The sequence below is a fragment of the Protomyctophum bolini genome (genome assembly GCF_963924005.1).
Source record: "Protomyctophum bolini genome assembly, chromosome: 5".
NCBI lineage: Eukaryota > Metazoa > Chordata > Actinopteri > Myctophiformes > Myctophidae > Protomyctophum > Protomyctophum bolini.
This window is the reverse complement of record NC_137866.1, coordinates 40,025,740-40,045,204: the sequence shown is the minus strand read 5'-3', so window position 1 is coordinate 40,045,204 and position 19,465 is coordinate 40,025,740. Positions and strand designations below refer to the sequence as shown.

Genomic DNA, 19,465 nt, shown 5'->3' with positions numbered 1-19,465 from the left:
GACTGTGAAGATGAGATCTAACCAGGTGTTTGAGATGTCCTTCTCATCAACGTTCACCAGGGGAGCAGGTGCTGGACGGGCCTGGACAGGCAAATGACTAATGTTTTTATGCCATGAATTCATTAACCTTCTTGACCATTTGAATCCTCTTGAGCGTAATTTATGCTCCTAATTTGCACGGCGGTGTTGCTTCCATACATGGCTCCCCAACAGTGTAGGCTACTGTGAGACGTGTCCAGGTGTGTCTTGGGATTTTGTCTCAACCACACATTATTATTGCAATATATAGGGCCTACAACTAAAAGAAGTTATGAATTAACTTTTAAATAATGTACTATGTACTTTCCCAATACAGAGGCAAATTATTCATTCTTTAAACCTGGCATTTTGGACATGTCATTGTAGGCAAATTACATTTAAATTGTAGGCCTATCCAAACATACCCAAATTGGAATCACTGTTGGGGGGCCTCTACAGTACACAATGCACCTCCAAAATCGCTTTAACTTCTGCCCATTGGGGGTGCCACGTAGGCCTACTCTTAACAGTTGCACCGTCTATCATGCAAAGTCTGCCTGCACATTCCTCGTGTCCTGATGGCTGCACTCCACGACTGACATAGCCCTGACGTCATTAGGCAATTTAAATTTGTCCTTTTTTCACGAATGTTAGCGAAATAGCCCTAGGTAGGCCCCCCAGCCTGGCGAGGAAATGCACTCCAACTTCTCCAAGCGCCCTTTCTAGTTATTTAGACAGCGGTTCGGTGGATTTGCCTAAATGTTCAGGAGCACTTAGTCCAGAAGCCTGCTGACATTTTAAGGCAATTGAAGTCAGTAGAGACTTTGCAATGGGTCATTGACTCCGATTGATTGATGCACAACACAATTTCAAAGGCCTTGTGCTGGTAAGATGTTATATTTGTGCTTCCACTTCTCCTTATTGTGCAATAAACTCTTCTTTATGGGCATGTCCATCATGGTGGGACAGAGACTGGCCCCCTGGAGGGACACATGGGGCAGCTATTTATAAAGTCACATTTTTCACTTCCACATGTTATTTGAATATTTATTATAGGTCTGACGTCAGTGCTCTCTGTCTCTCATATGATAATGCAGGCCGTGGAAGCAACAGTGACATTTGCTTTTATGGTGGGAAGGCCAGACGCTGTAGAAGGTGGCAGTGTATTTCATGAAAGGCTAATAGGATTTATACGCTGTATTAGTCAAAGACCCAGGGCCATTCAGCCCTGCCTTATTCTAAGGCATGAGCCTTTAGTTTGGGTCGCCCCACACTCATGTCTGGGTCCACTACAGTACAAACACAATGAGACACTTTCAATTAGATTGATTTTTTAAGAAAGAATTTAAGAAAACACTTACTTTATATATTTTATAAATAAAACATAATTAACAAATAAAGTATGGCAAAGGCATTGCCATTGAATTTGAAATTTCAGACCATTTTCAAAAACCATGTTCAGGAAATGATAATAATTTCACAAATATAGTGACAATTAAGGAGCATGGTTAAATGTAACTACAGTATACAAAAAACACAGTTGGCCCGAACGGTCTGAACCTCTAGTACATTGTATAATCGTATTTTAAACAAAGTTTTGAAAGTGGTTTATATGTTTCTACAAATATAAGGGGCTCTGTTTAAAGCATGAGTCACCTAATATGCCAAGTGGAGAGCTCATAAAACACGTCAATGGGCCTGCTCAGGGTTCATTCTAAAGTGCTAATTGGCACAAAATCATTGCAATGGGGATATATTCCCCTGCAATGATTTTTTTTGCCATTTAAGACATTAAGTTACTCCACACAATTAAGTGGCAGTTTAATCCTGCTCCAACTTCTCAAAAACCTGCAGGTGTGAAAACTCATTTCCAGCTAGGCCATGGATATTCTATCATTCACTTTTAATACAAAAACACTACACGTTAAATGTACTGTATAATACATGTATAGGAAGTCGTTATTCTCGTTAATACTAAAATAGTATAGCCTACTTTATCACCACCCCTTTATAGCAGTTAGTGTGTTGCCCAACTTTCCTAAAAGCCTTCTTTTCAACTTGTACCTCATATACAGTAGCTTTAACAAAATGTTTCAAATGTTTTCAAATACCATTTTACACCTAGTACTACAAGTACATGTCTGTGTGTTTCTGGTCTGTTGCCTGGACACAAAACCAGGTTTGTGCTTTCAAGTAAAAGTTCATTATTTATGCTAAATACAGCCAGCAGAGGGCAACGTTATGCTTGGAATGTTTGGGAACAAATTATTTGTTCCATTTAATTAGCCTTTTCCTTCTTTCTTGTTTGCTTTCCACACTTGCCCATCAGCTGGGTGATACTTTATTAATATTTATATTGCCCATGCCTTCAAACTTTGAGTCTGGCACTGAAGGGATAAAATGCACACTCACTCAACCCCTCGTGCCCTTTGCACTTTACAAATCACACTCTGGATGAAAGTGTCTGCTTTAATGCCTAAATTGTAAATGTCACAGGCAAATATATCTAGATTAGTTGCTTAGAAGTTCAAGTGGTATTCCCCTCCCTCTCATGTTGATGGAAATCTTCAAACTAGTCCAAAGCTGACTGAAATGGTCAACATTTCTTTCTAAATATTGTAAAATAATAGTGCAAAAGATTTTGGTCAACCAAACATGAAAGTGATTAATATGCAAGTACTAACTTTAGTAGTGTGGATGATATAGCATTATAGTGATCTGGAAACTATGGACTTTTTTATTATCTTGTCTTCAAATTGTATTTTATTCTTTCGTGTCATGCATATTGCATAAGCATTTGTATTTTTTCTTTAGTTTGTCACTGTTTGTGTTTTCTTTCTTTGTATTTTGATTCCTCTTTTGAATAGTAGCCTATAGGTAGGCTATAGGTCAACTTTTTTGTTTTTGTCTTATTATTTGTTTTGTCATAAAGTGTTGATCATAAAAAGAGCTTATAAGAAGAAGTTTATACATTATTTGTTGGCAAGGTGGCATTGAATCTATACCACATTATTGTATATGATTGGTTAAGCGAAGGCCTATAGTAATAGCCATGCATCTTAATCTACAATTTAAAATCAGATGCATCACATTGAAAAGCCTCGGGAGCTTGCAGATCAGCTATGTTTCAAACATTGCAACCAATTAAAACGAATTAATCCGAAACTCAATGCTGTGGTCATGCACTGACTGGATGGTAGATTGGCGCCCCCTACTGGTTTTCAACTGTAGCGACCAGAAGCATACCCAGGAACTGAAAAGAAGTAGCGAAGTTTGTCCTCCCCGGCTTCCCTTCAGAAGCCGACCGTCGGCTCTTTGTTTGATTGACAACTAAAGTGAAGGATAATGTTAACACAGCATAGCAGACAGCACACATCACAAAACAAAGAACGAGCGATGACCGCGTTTACTGACGTTCGGTCCATGTGCAGACAGGAGGAGAGCAACTGATCCACTGGACCGAAGACATCTGAACAGAACTGAACGGAACACGCCGAGCCGACACTTGACTCTCATGTTTACTTGTTGAACATTATACACACACACGCACACAGCCATTGAACAACAGGTAGGTCATCTGCTATGCGGCTGCCACAGGTTTTCTTAGTGAATCTCATGGATTAGGTCTGTTTGGCAGTCTACTCTGTACTGTACTTACTGACTAGTGACTACCACGCTAATCATCTACCTTATGGGCTTGTCGACATAAGACAAACATTTCGGCTTTTTTTGCTATTGACGTACATGTCTAGGGTTTAAGTTGTTAAACAACAGAAGTTGCCTTGTGTTGTGGAGAATAGCACTGTACAGTATCAAGACGATGGTATAATTTCCTGTTGTATTATACAACAGGTGTCCCACCCAGGGAATAGAGATAGCATAATGATCTGATCTTGTCAGATCCTATTATGTATGAATGTGTAGGCAGTGCCAGAAAAACAAAGGCAACGTATCCAGTAGGCAGTAGCAGAGCTGCCTGAGCTGGGATGTCACTTCACATCATGTGTAGTGTAACCTAACCTTACTATACACTGTCATTTTACAGGATAACTCACACAGTCTACACACATCTGCTAATGTTCCACAGGTCTCCTGTGTAAACTGCTTTCCTCTCTGTGTGCCATGAGGCAGTGACTGTGCCCTGGGGACAGACTGGGAGTGGGACAGACGAGCTGCCATGGCAGAACTGGAGATTGACCAGTCCAATCTGCCACGCGTCCAGGAAGGTACACACACACACACACACACACACACACACACACGCGCGCGCGCTGACTGATGTGGTATTTATAGAAAATAAGTGTAATGTATTACAGATGCGTGGCTGGTACTAATTTAGCAACAAAAAAGCTAAGTACAGTCAGACTAGGGGTGTAACGCTATTGAATTTCACAGTATCTACTTTACCAAAAAGTGGGTTAGTTCATGCTGCTATACGTAGGCCTAAATCTTTCTTCCCCTTTTAATTAAACATAGAAGGGCCCATTGAGTAAACAGACAAATGTATTTTATTTTAAGAAATATATTACTTTATTGAATTGAAATGCATGTCTGTGCACTATAACATTTACATACACATATCTAACTCAAGGTATTCATACTGCAATTATGGTATTTGAAAAGCTTATGCTTCAGATCCTGGTGTGTGCACCTCCTGGTTCTCCAACATCACAAAAACATCACACCCGTGTGATGTTTTTGTGAACTGAGTGGTGCAACTCCCTTCCTCCTCCTCCTCCTCCTCCTCCTCCTCTCAATGTATTTCTATTCCAACCTGTACATGTATATTTAATGTGTTTGAGAAATCTTAATTGTTTGTTGTGAATGAATGCATGAGACCTGAATGGAAACAAGACCGCATGGTCTTTTTTTGGTGCTGTGCTTGACTGTACCCACTACCCTGTACCGTTTGCATCTCATTGTCTAATACAATTATCAATCAAGAACCATGTTTGCTGGATAATACAGTGGCTATAGTATGCTATACACAGTTGGACGTGTGGGTGCAAGTGTTTCCATAAAGAGATTGGCATCCTAGAACTTTGTCACTTAGTGTCACATGCAGCTGGTAATGACTGGCTGTGGTTCTCCAGCAGTTTTGTGTGACCTTGTCTGTCTGTCGCTGTGGTGAAGTAAGTAGTTTGTATTCAGCTGGGATTATAGCAGCATGTCTGGACAAGAGTGACTGGAAATAGATAAGTATAAGTCTCACCAGAGTAGAGACGGACCGCTGTCCCCTGAAGAGACAATGTGTCAAAGCCCAGTCTGTGGGGAGTGCCAGCCTGCTTGCGCATGTGGCATCATGCTTTTGTGCAGATTAGAAGGAATGTGATGGAACACCCAGATATAGACGCCACCATGAGGAAGATGATGGTCATCAAGGGAGGATTGTTTGCACACAAACTTTTGTTGAGGTAATTGGAATCCCGTTTAGAGGTGGAATGCAGTTTACCACAAGAACCACATTATGGTGAAAATAGCAGTTCTACAAGCTCGCAACACATTGCGTTGTGATTTGTTGCGAGCTTGTCGATCGGCTATTATTGTCGAAGAGATTTGGTATAGAGGGGATAAAGGAGGGGCCTATGGCTAATTTAGACCTCTGGGGGACTAAGGGCAGTGAAGTATATACAGTATGGTTTAAAATTTGACAGCTTTTTACATGAAATGAAATACGAAGTGGGAAAAACTTCCTAAAAATATATATTTTATACTACCAGAAACGACTTCCAGAAATGGTATGTGAAATTGCTTTAACAGTTTAGTGGAGAGTTTGAATATAGAATGCAGTTACGTTTGAGTCGTAGGTGGGTACGATGCTGGCTTTTACTCTCTGCTTTGTAAAAACAAGTTAATGACGAGTGAGTGTGGTAGCAGGTCTGTGTCTTTTATGACGGGCGATAATTCTCCCTTCTGCTCTCGTTTCCATAGACAAAGGGCACACTGTGTGGCTTTGCATTGTCATGCTTTATTAAACAGCGGGGACAGTGAACAAACAAAAGCAGCCGTGCCCCACATTTGACCGCTCTAAACTGCTCAATTAAGGCAACACACAAATAAGATGTCTAGTCGCTGTCATTTAGGTTTTCCTCTCAACGATCTGTTCTCACCCACTAGATGTGTCAGCCTTGCGTGTGCCTTTGTCCATCCTTAACTGTACTCGATAATACTTGGGCTTTATTTATCTTAACGTACATCCCGCCGCTGGTGTTTATGTTTCGGTTTCCCACAGGGCTGGTGTTTCTCCTCACTCGCTTACCCCCTTCCCAAATTCTTGGCCAAGTCAACATGCTTTGTTTTCACTCTGTCTTATCGGTTCCTGTTTTTTTTTGTTTTTCCCTCCCTCTCTCCCCCTCTCTTCCTTTGGCTACTCCTGATATAGTCTGACATGCCGAGGGAATGCAGCTCCCCAAAGGAACCCCCCCCCCCACCACCCAATTTTAAACTTGGCTTTCAAGCAGTGACCCAGAGAGAAGTCTTGTTTGCTTCCTCACCTCTCACCGTCACTGGCTCTCGGGAGTCACGACCGTTCCTGTTTGTAACCACATTGTTTATCTAGTCATTGTTTCATCTTAGTAACAGGTCTTGCTTAACCGATTTAGACCTGAAGCCGATTCTAAAAACGCCTTCTAAAACCTAACCTCTTAACCTAACCTAAACCTAACCTCTTAATCAAAATTTCTAAAAATAAATTATGTATACTAGCAATATACTAGCAATAACAAATGAGACACATGGATTCAGAGGTAAAAACAACTTATAGGTTGCACCAGTCAGACCTTTCTGTAATGGAGAAGCTTTGCCATTACTCTTTTTATTCTGATTACTTTCACTACTGTCTTTTGTGTCAACTCTGGGATCTATAATAACTCTTTATCTATAATAAAATGTCTCTATTTTGAGCATGTCATTATAGGCGAACATTCTCAAAAATAGCCTAGGCTAAATGTGATGCCTATTATACGCCGGTGGTGCTCAGATAAAATGGCTCCAAGATCTACAAGCTTACATAAAGTGTCGCACCTCGGCATGAATGTAGATCGGCTATTTATTTTCAACGAACAGTATGACAGACGGTATCAAAGCACAAGTTGTTAAAGAGCAGCAGTGTGTTGAACAGTGGTGAGAACCTCACACTGAACATTTTGAGCAGAAAGGCAGCGAGCTGCTGCAGCAGAGAGCGTTTGTGGAAAAGACGGAGCAGCGGGAGGAGAAACAGCGTGGGCCGCTGGTGGGGCGACTTTGGCTGAAAATAAAACCTGTGTAATTTGTCCTCCTCCTCCAGCGAGCGGCTCTCTGTTTGGCAGCCACTCACCACCGCTGCTCTCCAAGTGGCTCGCTTGATAAAAGAGAAATACCTCTGTCTGGGTTTCATCTGTTCTCTCTCTCTCGCACTGGATAGCTGAGATACTTTGCACTTGAAATGTTTGCCGTTCCATTTTATTTTTAAAGTATTTTTTTCCAATGGAGCGTACAAGAGAGTGCCGGGTAGTGACTGGCCTGGGATCAATTCCATTTTTGGGTTTCCGATCCAGTCGTAGTGGAAATAACTTTATATCGTCATGTGGCGCGCACCTCCAAAATGATTATCCTAGTTTAAAACGACTAGCAAGACTATAACCTAATTGATTCACATTATGTGAGGAGCTAAAACAATAAGACGCCAACTGGAACAAACCATTGGAACCACAAATATTTTTAGAACGAATTTAGGCTTTCCTCTGAGATGGAAAGTCTGGTGATGCGAGGTTAGGTAGTGACACAGCAAATGGTCCGCCCGTCCCAGGAGTCCAAAAGGGAACCCACTTGACCGCTGGTGGCATCAGAGCCCATGTGGTATGCTCCGCTAATCACTTGGGTATCAGGTGCCCCCGCTGTTCCATTTTCCGGACAAAGTGTGCAAACACGAGCGTGCGCACACACTCTGACAGACTGACACTGCAGCTTACTGTCTATTTAATGTTATCACTTTTCAACAAAAGAAGCATGCTTCATTCTGAGTATGACCGACCCAGAGCCAAATGTTGAACTTGAAACAATGGGACAGGTCCTGATCCTACCCCCTACTCATCTGCCTAGTTTGATCCAAATCAGAATGAAACGGTTTGCTGTGACGGACAAACAGAGGAGTGATTACAATTCACTCACTGCTAGGCGACTGTGCATAAATATTCTAGAGACGTATAGATTTTATCGGCCGACATTGGCCTCTCACAAATATCGGTATGTGCTGATATGAAACCTTTTTCTTTTGCAGAACATAATCGTTATTATATTTGACGGTGATGTTTCTTGTTTCAATGCACTGATCATTTTGGACAACAATGTTTAATGTTAAACTGCAAATTGACCAGCCTATGTTACGTATCTTTGTCACAATTGTTGACAAACTTGACAGTATGAGGGATCAAATCAGGATATTGGATAATAATCAATTTTTACTCGCTAATTTCGTCATCGGCCACATAAATCCAGTTCATGGTGTCATTTTGTCCCCATTGACCAGGACTGGTTTGGCTCCAGACAGTGGTGGACTCATAGGGAAGGTTAAGAGGTCAGAGAGAGAAGTTTTAGCTGTGGCTGCGTTTTGTTGACTCTTGTGACTTGGAGCAGAGGTCATGCAGGTCATGACTTCCTGCTCTTAAATCCGACCTTTAACCTCTCCAACATTCAGCTGCTACTGTCTGTTGGGGGACAAACACTGCCATCCAGTCAGTGGATGCTGCTATTGCTGCTGTCTGTACGTCTCCATTAGTTGGATACATCATCAGACTAAATCAAATATCACAAATATTTTTTTGAATACCTCTTTTATTTGCCGTACAAAGAAGTATAGAGCTTAAGTGGTTAAGTACGTAGGCTTACAGGATTCTCTAGGAACTACAGTAGGATACCGCACTGGGCCAGGAGTGCATGAAAACGGCACACAAAACCTGTTCAGCAGCCATAATAACAACAGTGTGTCTATCCCCGCCCTCCCTGCATGCCTTTAGAAGACAAGTAATGTGACCGTCGCTTGAAAGCAGCTCCAAAGAACAGGTCAAACACACACACACACACACACACACACACAAACTGTCTGTTGTTATGACTCGCTGTCATTGTGTCCGGTCAGATTAGGGTGTGTTTTGTCCAGCCATGTTGGGGATCTGTTGAGTGGCCGGCTGGCCTCTTAAGCTCCACAGCAGGTGTTAGTGTCTGGCCTGGTGAGGGTTAATGCTCATTGTAGTCAGACTTAAAGATCACCCTGTAGCTAAAAGTAAAACCTGGGATTATGCTGTGGGAGTTCCTCCCTCCGAGTATGAAGTTTGATTGTTGCGGTTTACTTGCGGTTAAAGGTAACTACACTTCTTGTCAGTTTTGTGAATAAATGTTTTGGTCCAATCTGTATGGTAGAATATAGCCATGGTTCACATGATGCTCGTACTTCAATCTGTATGGTAGAATATAGCCATGGTTCACGTGATGCTCGTACTTCACCATCGTCATGGCTTAACTTCCACCTGTTTTACGCGGCCGCTACATTTACATTGTAAACGTGTACATAAACATCCAGATTACAAATCTAAAGTACTCACCACGTGGCCCCGGGTTTTAGAGATTTGCTTTAATTTGCTTTAATCGCTGTCCCAGAAAATTCCCAACACCCGTGGCACATGTGATGAGTACTTTTACTTTATATTTGAAATCTGAATGTTTATGTGTAAATTCAGTGTAAATGTATACTACAGATCGCGTAAAACTGGCTTCAGTTGCGTCATGATTATGACAGTCATGTTTCAGGGCTAGGTAGAACACAGTGTAACTAACACAACTTATCTGGTGGTTCTCTGGCCTACCTGCTTCTATATTGAGCCCAAGTTACAGGCTTTCTGTATTAGCGGATGAAATAACGGATTGTAGCTTTAGTTCCCTTCCGTTCTGTGCATGCCGAGGAGGATTTGGCCAGAAAGTGGTCCTCGCCACAGTGTTTTAGGGTACCGGATTCCCTCCCTTCCCTGTTGACACACTGGGACAAAGAGGAGACATCCTCAGTTGGTTGCTTTGTGTAAATGTATGTTGGTCATTGTCGACCGGGGGAGGCCAGAACGACGGTCAACATTTTGGAGACTGAAGTGTGCAAGGAAAGGAGATGTAGGTCGCTCGTGCAAAAGTGAGAGTTGCATGCCATGTCATCAGCTTGATGCTGATAATTTTGCCTCTACAGACAAAAGCCTTTCTTTCTGCTCAGATCGCCTCCGCATAATTTTGCCTCCACAGACAAAAGCCTTTCTGCTCAGATCGGCTCCGCATTAAGGGGTGATTATCAGAGCGCCAGGTGCGTTTAATTGGCCCAACTTCTAGGCTGTAGGATCCACTCGACGACAATATGGACCTCAAGCAATGTCTCCAGTCTCGCTAATTGCATTTTGAAAGTACCTTAAACCAATCCTAAGTACATTCTGCGATTACAGCGATACACGAGACAGAGTAATGACTGATATAGTGTATATACTATGTAGTATAAATCACCCTTAAAAGAGGCTCGATGGGCGTCTGTTCCAAATGGAGGAAATGGAGAAAGTTAAGTGAGTTACCGTGTTGCCGACCATCCGTCAAACATGGGATGTTTATTTTCTACCGAGGAACCTTTGAGTTTGTTTAACAGACTCCACCACAGGCTCACTGTCTGCAGTGGGCAGAGCCATTAAGGTCTCCTGTAAACACTCGAGCATGTTTAGATGTTAGTGGGACCGTTTGAGCTGGGCTAAAGTCCTCGCACAATGCTGCTGTCATTCAGTGTCTCACTTTAGATTTGACCACTTTCAACGTGGCCTCCCTATTTTGGGCACGTCATTATAGGTGAAAGTATTCCAAAATCTTAGTAGAAAAAACTAGCCATTGTACTTTCAAGCTCACAGCGCATCAATTGCCTGTCTTCACTAAAAGGTTTAGAAAAATGAAATGAAAATGGGGCTTAAAGGTGGCTGAAACCCTGAGCTGATTTTGTTTGTTTTGCAGTTCAGGTTAGGGATGTTAATCGATTAATCACCGTTAATAAATGAGTCAATTAAACGGAACAGTTAATAACTAATTGAATCAATCGAAACATCTCTGCTTTTGCATGTGATGTGACAGACAAGATAGTGCACTTTTCATTTAATTCAATTTCTCATACAAAGATGCCATTGCCTGGCCCTGATGGCAAATGGTCAAATGACTATTTGATTAAGAAATATATGCCTTTTGTATTCTTTCTGTATATCAGCAGTGTAGATTTTTATGTTAGACATTGAGGGAAATTAAGATTCTCAGATTTCTTTAAAAAGAAAACGCTGCTTATCAACTAACCGGTTAATCGATCAATAATAAGCTTATCAATTAATCATTAATTAGCCGGTAGGCTACTGGCTATGCTTGCACATTGGCACACTCATATCTCTGGACACACCTAAATGTAACACACCCATTATTCATTTGTTTTTAAACAGAACTTCTCAACTCTCTGCTTGGATTTCTTTTTGTCATTTTCTAAGAATCTGGGAAGCCGTTGCCACACTGGTTTCTCTTCCTGTCTCTGTCATCATCTTGTTTCTGGTGACAGAGGGAGGGCAGAGTAAGGAGCAGGTTTAATGGCATGAAACTGCAGTGGCTTTTTACCTTTTTTATCCAGCGGGTGGTCAGTCTGGAAGTCTGCTGAGGGGGATACTGCTTAACCATAGAGACATATTATATGATTTGTGTTCAAAAGCGATTTTGCAGACACTCCTGCAGTGTTTCCCAAATATAGAGCCATCCATTTAAGGTCACAAACCAGTTTTGATGGGTCATGGCTCATGAAGCACGAGTAAAGGTATCAAAGAAAAAATAACACACATCCTTCGTTTTTGGTGCTGAGCCAAACTGCAAAAAGAACTGAATGATGAAAGACAAGAGGGGGGGGGATACTGTATTTCTGCTGTGGAGCATTTAAAAGTGAGTTTCAAGGCACCCTCTTGTTTTTCACGAGTAAATGTATCCCATTCTTATGTTTGCAACGTTTCCAAAAGATTTTCAGAAAAAAACAAAAGATGAAACTGATTTCTAGAAAGGATCACAAGATATCACAGTGTGATGCGACACGTTGTGAGCTTGTATAATGGCTTGGCTATTTTCACTATTTTTCAAATGGGGCTTTATGATTTAATGAATTCATTATGTAATTTTGTAAGTTTGGGTCGCGGGGAAGCACTCATTCTTTTTGTGAATGTGAACAGCTAATCTCCGGCACCGTTGGCTTGATGGATGAAACTGTGCACACACACTCCCTGGATGCCAGAGCAGAACCACTTGAATATGCCTGTTATAGCGGCGATTTGTGCAAAAGGCTTTTGGAGAGTCCAACAATCACGCAAATCGATTCACAGTATCTCTATAGTCATTAAACAAAAATGGCCTTTCCGATTTTTCATATTCCATCCTGAAGTTTAGCTTCCAATATTTTCAGGATTGCTAACCTGCACACATGCACGCTATCATGTACACAGTGTGCAATTTCCCTGAAAATTTGCATGCTCATTGCCACTAGGCAAAGGAAAAAAAACATGCCACCTGAACATTTTCTAATCAGCCTCATGGTGGTGCTAAAACAGGACGATTCGTGTTTTTACTTATAACTGCCTGAAAATTGTAAAACTTTGTATGCGCACTACCTAGAGGTCAAGGGAAAACATTTGCCCTGCATTAATGTCTATAGTCAAGTGATGAATTCAAAAACTGATTCCTAGAAAGTATCGCAACTTGAAAATATCTGACACAGTGTGATGCGACACGTTGTGAGCTTGTATATTGGCTTGGCTATTTTCACTTTTTTATGAATTCATGTTTCAGAACCCCCTGCTCTAGAGGCTTGTTCACTTTGTGAACACTTTATTGCACTCACTGACTTACCAGCACAAAGTGCTTTGCTGCATGTCGTGGTCATTTCCTAAACTTTGCATCTTAATTTGGTAGTCACACTGACCACATTTGCAATGGCAAGAAAGCGTAATGCACTTCTCAGATTCTTGCAACGTCACGAAAGTGATATTTGAAATGTCATTATTAACAAAAAGGAAAACTGACGTGTAGCCAGATTGGCACTACACACTCGCACACACACACACGCACGTGTGCGTGCGCCGTGCGATGGCGTGCGCGCACAGTCGTGCACACAGAGATAGAGAGAGAGAGAGAGAGCAATGTCTGCAGACTGCAGCTTCTGTCACAATTACGGGTGTTGTTTGGATGAAGTGAAGCCGCTACGTTCTTGGACTCTGTTGGGGAGACCAGAATAGCAGCACGTGGTTCAGGAAACACTCGCCGCACTGTTGAGAGTTGAGACGATGAGTATAGTTTGTAAACACTTTTTAGATTTTTGTTTTAAGTTAAAATGACATTGAATGTGGTGGATGGCTCCTCTGTTGTTTATAGCATATTCATGGATGCTTTTTACTGCCGGTCTGTCTGCTATAAACAGAGAGAGTAGGACAGTGGGACTGTTCTCCCTGGTTCCTCATTGTGTGCCCCCCGTCTCTCTCCCAAGAGAGAACGCTGCCAAAACCTTATCAGCCCTCTCACACACACATACTCCCTGCTCTGCTCTACTCTGTGCTGTTGGTTGATGCCAAGCAGTGAGTGATTATCAATCTTTTTTAATTTCCAAGGACCTCCAGTTTTATTAGATCACAGACCCCGCTGAGTTGATTTAACTCTTGGAGTGTACAGTACAAAATGGAATCAAAAACTGAATTCAATTTTGTACACTCTCACGAACTTAGAGACCGCTTTGGTTCCCTACTATCAGTCTTTTTGGTTTGGGGATCCCCTGAGAACCTTCAAACACCCCTGGGGGTCCACAAACCCCATGTAGAGAACCACTGTCGCAGAGGACATTCATGGTTTGTTATTGCTGGTTTCAACATTCAGCTGAAATATAATTGATATTTTGCTGTTATCTGCTATTTTTGAGAACCACTGTTCTAAACCACTGTTCTTTGAAGAACGTATGTTGCTATATAGCTAAAATTTTAAATAACACAGATGCTTTCCAGGTTTCAATGGGTTTAATGGGTTAATAAGATATCGATCGAATCGAGGTTCATGACATATCATCCAGCACTACAGGTAATGTAACTGAACACATCCATGTCAGGCTTTGAAATGTAATCAGAGAAAAAAATCTCCATTCTAAAACACAGGCAACCATTAGAGAGAGGCCAGGATGGGTGATGAGGTTGATGAAAGCGTAGCTGCTGCATTTTGGAGTAACCTGGAGGTGAATGGGTTTCTGAGAAAGTCCAGGGTAAAAATAATTAACAATTATCTATCCGAGACAAGATGAAAGCATGGTTGACCTTCTCAAGGTCTCGAGGATAAACAGCAGTGAGGACTTAATTGTAGACATGTTCCTCAGCTGGATGAACCTTAAAGGTGTAGGGAAACGGAAATGGTGAGTTTCAACATGAAACACCGATCTGAAGTTTCTGAACCAATCGGAGCGTCGCATCCCTTCAGGCGATGGGACGGTAGCTAGGGACGGTAGCTATGCTATACGCTGCAGCGTGGCGTGTGTTTGTTTACAAATCAGATGGTTGGCCAGCTGTACCAGTTTACTGTTATGTGGCTTATTTCTACCCTATAATGTTTTCAGATACATATTTTAGCGTGATGATTAAGTTGAAACCGAGTAATACACTGTCTGGTTGTTATCTTGAATGGGAATAAAAACGGAGGATTTCTGTAATCAGTAGCAGCTGTGCTGCACAGATGTGCCGATATGTAGCCCAGGCTTACTTATCTGCGAAAAGAAAAGCCTGGTCACAACCTAAGGCTGAGAAGCTATCGGCGGTTGTATCCCCCGGAATATCCGTCAGATGTATTTCCCCCGGATACGATATTTTCCTGACTAATCACAACACTTGTTTCATTCGCAGAGAATGTAAACTGATTTGTAAAGCATCAACGTAATTTCCTTCGGCGATACTTCCTTTAAAATCCCGCACTTCCGCTGATAGGCTTTTCAGTCGCGGTCTTGCCCATGGTGGGCGATATGGGGAATTAAATGGGTGAGCTTCATTTTTATTTGCTTTTATCGATGTGTATCTCTACACGTCATCACGCAGCACGTTTACGTTTTAATAAAAAAATAAAACAATCGTTTTTATGGACTTTTGATATAAAAACACACGGAAATGAGAATTTGCCCATTTTTTTGGCATCCATTGTTAGGTATGCCCATATGATGACCACGGATATGGTCTAAAAAAGTGAAAAACGTCTTCATTTCACTACGCCTTTAATACAGCGCCTCATCACCTGGCTGGCTTATCGAAACAAAACCTTACACCCATCCAGGTCACAAATGTGTCATGTCTCTGTATGTCTGTACGTGTGTATGATTGTAACCCACATCCGCTCGCCATACTGACTTTAAATTCGACGCACAGGTTCCACGGGTTTCTACACAGGGTGTCGATTCCGTCTGACCCACGGTTGTCCAGAACCGCCACAAAAGGCCTCTGCCCGGGCTCTGAACAGGCTCCACTAGGCTCCATATGTGTTATGGACTCTATGTCAAGCCGTGTGCTCTTCTGCTCTTGTTTCAGTGTGTCAGTGTTTCGCTGTGTTGGAGGATGGTGTGTTGGCACATAGCCTGCAGGAACAGGAGAGTAAGTATCATCATTGTTAAACACAATGGAATATGTCAGTAGTACTCAAACCTTTTTGTGCCAAGAACCCCCAAATTGAATTTGGCCGTGGACTCTCATCTGAAAATGCTTTGTGCCAGGGAGGGAGAGACCTCAGGAAGAGAATATCTATGTTTACAAATTATTACAAACATTTTTCCAACATTTTGTTTACATTTTTAAAGAAATGTACAAATTAATTAATCAAAAAAGTTACATAGTGAGGCTTTAAGACACAGGGGGCTGTATTTTTGCGTGTCTTAAGTACCAGGTCTTATTACTTAACTTCAGACCTGGAGGCGTGGTCAATGCTCTTTGGCCACTCAGAATAGCCAAATGGCATTGATCACGCCTCCAGCTGCAGGGAGCCCAGGGAGTGTAAAAGAAACTCATAATAAAAGGATATTTGAATGTCATAAAAGGAAGACAAAATGTGTTATTATTACATCAAAGAAGAAATGTTTAAAAGCAAAGTCATACAGGACTGATGACACTGACTGGGCCACATGGGAGCCACGCTGGTCCCATGTGGATCCCGAGGTCCACATAATTATTGTGTTTTGTTTTGTTAGAGTTGTCTCAAGTCATATACGCTGTAATAATGTTTGTTTGTGCTCTGGGCTCTAAAGTTACACATGTACGGCTTGACCCTGTGTTGTGCTAGTTGAGCAGTTTGTGCTAGTTGAGCAGTAACCCTGTGTTGTGCTAGTTGAGCAGTAACCCTGTGTTGTGCTAGTTGAACAGTACTACACCACCAACATCCAGAAGAACCAGCTGGTCCAGAATGATATCCGTGTAGCCAAGATGCTGCAGCATGAGGAGGAGGAGCAGGGAGCCCAGGAGAGCGCACTGCACAGACAGACCTCCAGACAGCTGTATGTATACTGTACTGTACTGTACTGTACTGTACTGTACTGTACTGTACTGTACTGTACTGTACTGTACTGTACTGTACTGCACTGTACTGTACTGTACTGTACTGTACGCACGCATGCACAAACACTGGTGGAACATCAGTGTTCATTTTGTCAACTAATACTATGACAAAAAATGTACTTTTTTTTTTTCATTGACAAAGACTTTATAAAAACGAAGCATTGCTGATTTGAAACTATGACTAAATATATTGACATTGCATCAATAAATCAACTGTAGATTTAGGTGACTAAAAACTAGACTCAAATTTAAACACTTCAGATGACTAAAATAATTATGACTAAAACCAAATGGAATTGTATTCAAAAGACTGCCGTCGAAAAAAACATCACATATTTCTGCAGCATGTCCAATCTCCTGGATAACACGGCCTGGATGCGTAAAATAATAAAATTGAGAAATTCTGGGAATTTTAATTTGGGGGGGGGGGGGGTGTGGCGCTTCTTCGTAGGGGAGAGAGGGAGGCAGGGAGAGATTGGTGACTCCCCCTCATCCATCTATACTATAGCATTTACTGTATGTACAATTCAGCGTGACTCATGGAGGAGTTTAAAGGTTTTGCTGTCTTCTAATGAAAAACGGTGTGAACCGTGTTACTTGAAAATGCAAACTGTCCCCTTCCCCTTCTCACACACCTTATGTGCAATGCGCGCTTAGTTGTTATACATACTGTAAAAGCCAGACAGTTCACTAAACACAATAACACAATAAAACAGTCTGAGTACATATGCGTATGAGCCTGCTGTCTCCTGTCATTTCCTGCAGAGAGGAGCAGGATTCCGAGTATGCACGTTTAATCCAGGAGGAGATCCAGCGATGCGCTGAGGAGGAGGCGTGCAGGAGGGAGCGTGAGGATGAGGTGATATGTTATCTTATCCCACGACACAACGGAAGCATTGAAAATTTGTGTAAAAGAAAGGATTCAAACGTTTTATTTGTGACCTTAACATTAATGTACAGTGGAATATTGCTGTGGACAGACTCCACCAGACTGTTCCAACACATACAAATACTGCAAGATAAGACAACTTATAAGAGGAATAATGTTTAGAGAATTTAAGTAACCCTGGTAAAAGTGTGCAAAACACCCTCCATCAAACAGACATTGGTGTATAGAATGACCACAAAATGTAGAGTTTGAAAAGTATTTAACTTTGCAGCCAAAAAATATATATACAGAATATAAAGATGTACAGAACACAAATATATAACCTAAGATATACTGTAATATTATGTTTGTTCTTGCAGCAGAAGGATGAACAAGTTGAACAAGTATATTCATAGTGCAAACAGCAGCCTGTATTATGTAGTTAACAATGACACTTCTGAGCTACATATGTGCAATTTGTACAAAGAAATGTTCATATAAATTGTCCCTAAATAAGCATAATAGCATTAGCCGCACAGCTGCCGATGCACAATTTATTGTGGACACGGAGACAGAAGAATTACCAACGTTTTGGACAGACTAAGCTGCCTTCTTCGAAATAAATTCTTCCCCCATAATACTGTGGTCTGTTGGAGAGCAGGTATTTACAGGTTAAAGACAGTCTGGTCAGTGGTCATTGTTCAGAGCTCCGTTCTGCTTGTTGTGGCATTGTGGCGGTGCAGGCGTTTGCCTGACCGCAGCAGCACAAACACAAACAACTTTTATAATGTCATCTATAACAATGTGATTGCTTGTATAGCAACTGATTGAATGCCATTTTCCAGCAGACGCGGGAGGATCGTTATTCATCTCCCCCCCCCCTCTCCTTTCTAACTATGAAGACTAAGTGAGGCTGTATTGAATGGAAGTTTAATAATAATATCGAAATGTTTATAGCGAGGAGAAAACGCAAAAGAAAATCAACTTTATTAGGAAACACACTAAGACTATAAAATGACTATGGAATGAAATAACAATAAAAAAAAGGGATGTGGGGGGGGTAAGTTTGGGGAAAGCCAAGTTTGGGGTCTGATTTATCCACCCAGGCTCTAGGCTGTTTGAGGGAGGTCAGAGGTCAACCACAGTGCTGGACTGCTGGTGCACTATAAGTCTGTGTGATCAGTCGAGTTGCTTCTTAAGTGACTCCAGACATGCACTATTGAACCCACGCGCTTGTGTGTGGGTTCAATAGTGCACATAAACCACGGGTAAATCCTTAAGTGTTGTTGAGAACATAAGCAAGGATCAGACTCTGTCTGTCTGTGTTTTGTGGTAGTTTCTACACAGTTCAGTCCTACACACTGCCTGAACCACTATATACTTAGTAGACTAGGTCCCTCCGGCGTCTATGCTTGGCCTCCTCTGTTTATCCTTCTACACCAAATCTCTTCCTGGAAAATGGCCAACTAGACTTCAAATGTATTATCGCATCACAGCTTTACAGGTGTAAAAAAGTGTGTTTCATTATTTTTCTTACAAGCTCCCGTATTTGTGGTTTTTGGGAAAGTGAAGCAGTGAAAAACAAGTCGGATGTTCCACATCCTCCTGATACGATACGAGTACTAAAAAGTAAAGTATTAAATCACCCAAGAGAAGTGAGATTGTATATATCTGCTATTTCTAGTGCCGAATGTTCACCCATTTCCCCCCAAATGTTCAATTTCGCCAGACATACTCAGAATAGGGTCGCTATGATTCATGTGGTTAAAGACCTGTGGTCCTAATCCCATGTAGAGTTGAGTCGTCGGGGTCTGCGGTACGGTAGCGGCCTCCCCCCTCCACCATTTTGCTTCTGCTACTGAAAGCGTGTTTAACCCATTCTGACCGGGCACCCATTTTGGTGTTGGCATCATGTTATGCTTTAGCTATTGAAAAATAGCAGATCTACAAGCTCATA

General features: G+C 41.7%; 1 protein-coding gene across 3 annotated transcripts in view; it reads left to right on the top strand.

Annotated features, from left to right (window-relative positions):
* Positions 1–3,298: 3,298 nt before the first annotated feature.
* Positions 3,299–19,465, top strand: part of LOC308316310 (uncharacterized protein) — a 32,748-nt gene continuing 16,581 nt past the window's right edge. For 2 of the 3 annotated variants that reach the window (XM_080764855.1, XM_080764853.1), the window contains exons 1-4: positions 9,260–9,356; positions 15,624–15,686; positions 16,441–16,579; positions 17,406–17,499. In XM_080764855.1, coding sequence (XP_080620981.1) covers positions 9,293–9,356; positions 15,624–15,686; positions 16,441–16,579; positions 17,406–17,499 — 360 coding nt within the window. In that variant the 5' untranslated portion in view covers positions 9,260–9,292. Of the gene's footprint in view, positions 3,587–4,105; positions 4,245–9,259; positions 9,357–15,623; positions 15,687–16,440; positions 16,580–17,405; positions 17,500–19,465 lie in introns of those variants that run through there. The other variant, XM_080764854.1, reaches the window with a different exon arrangement.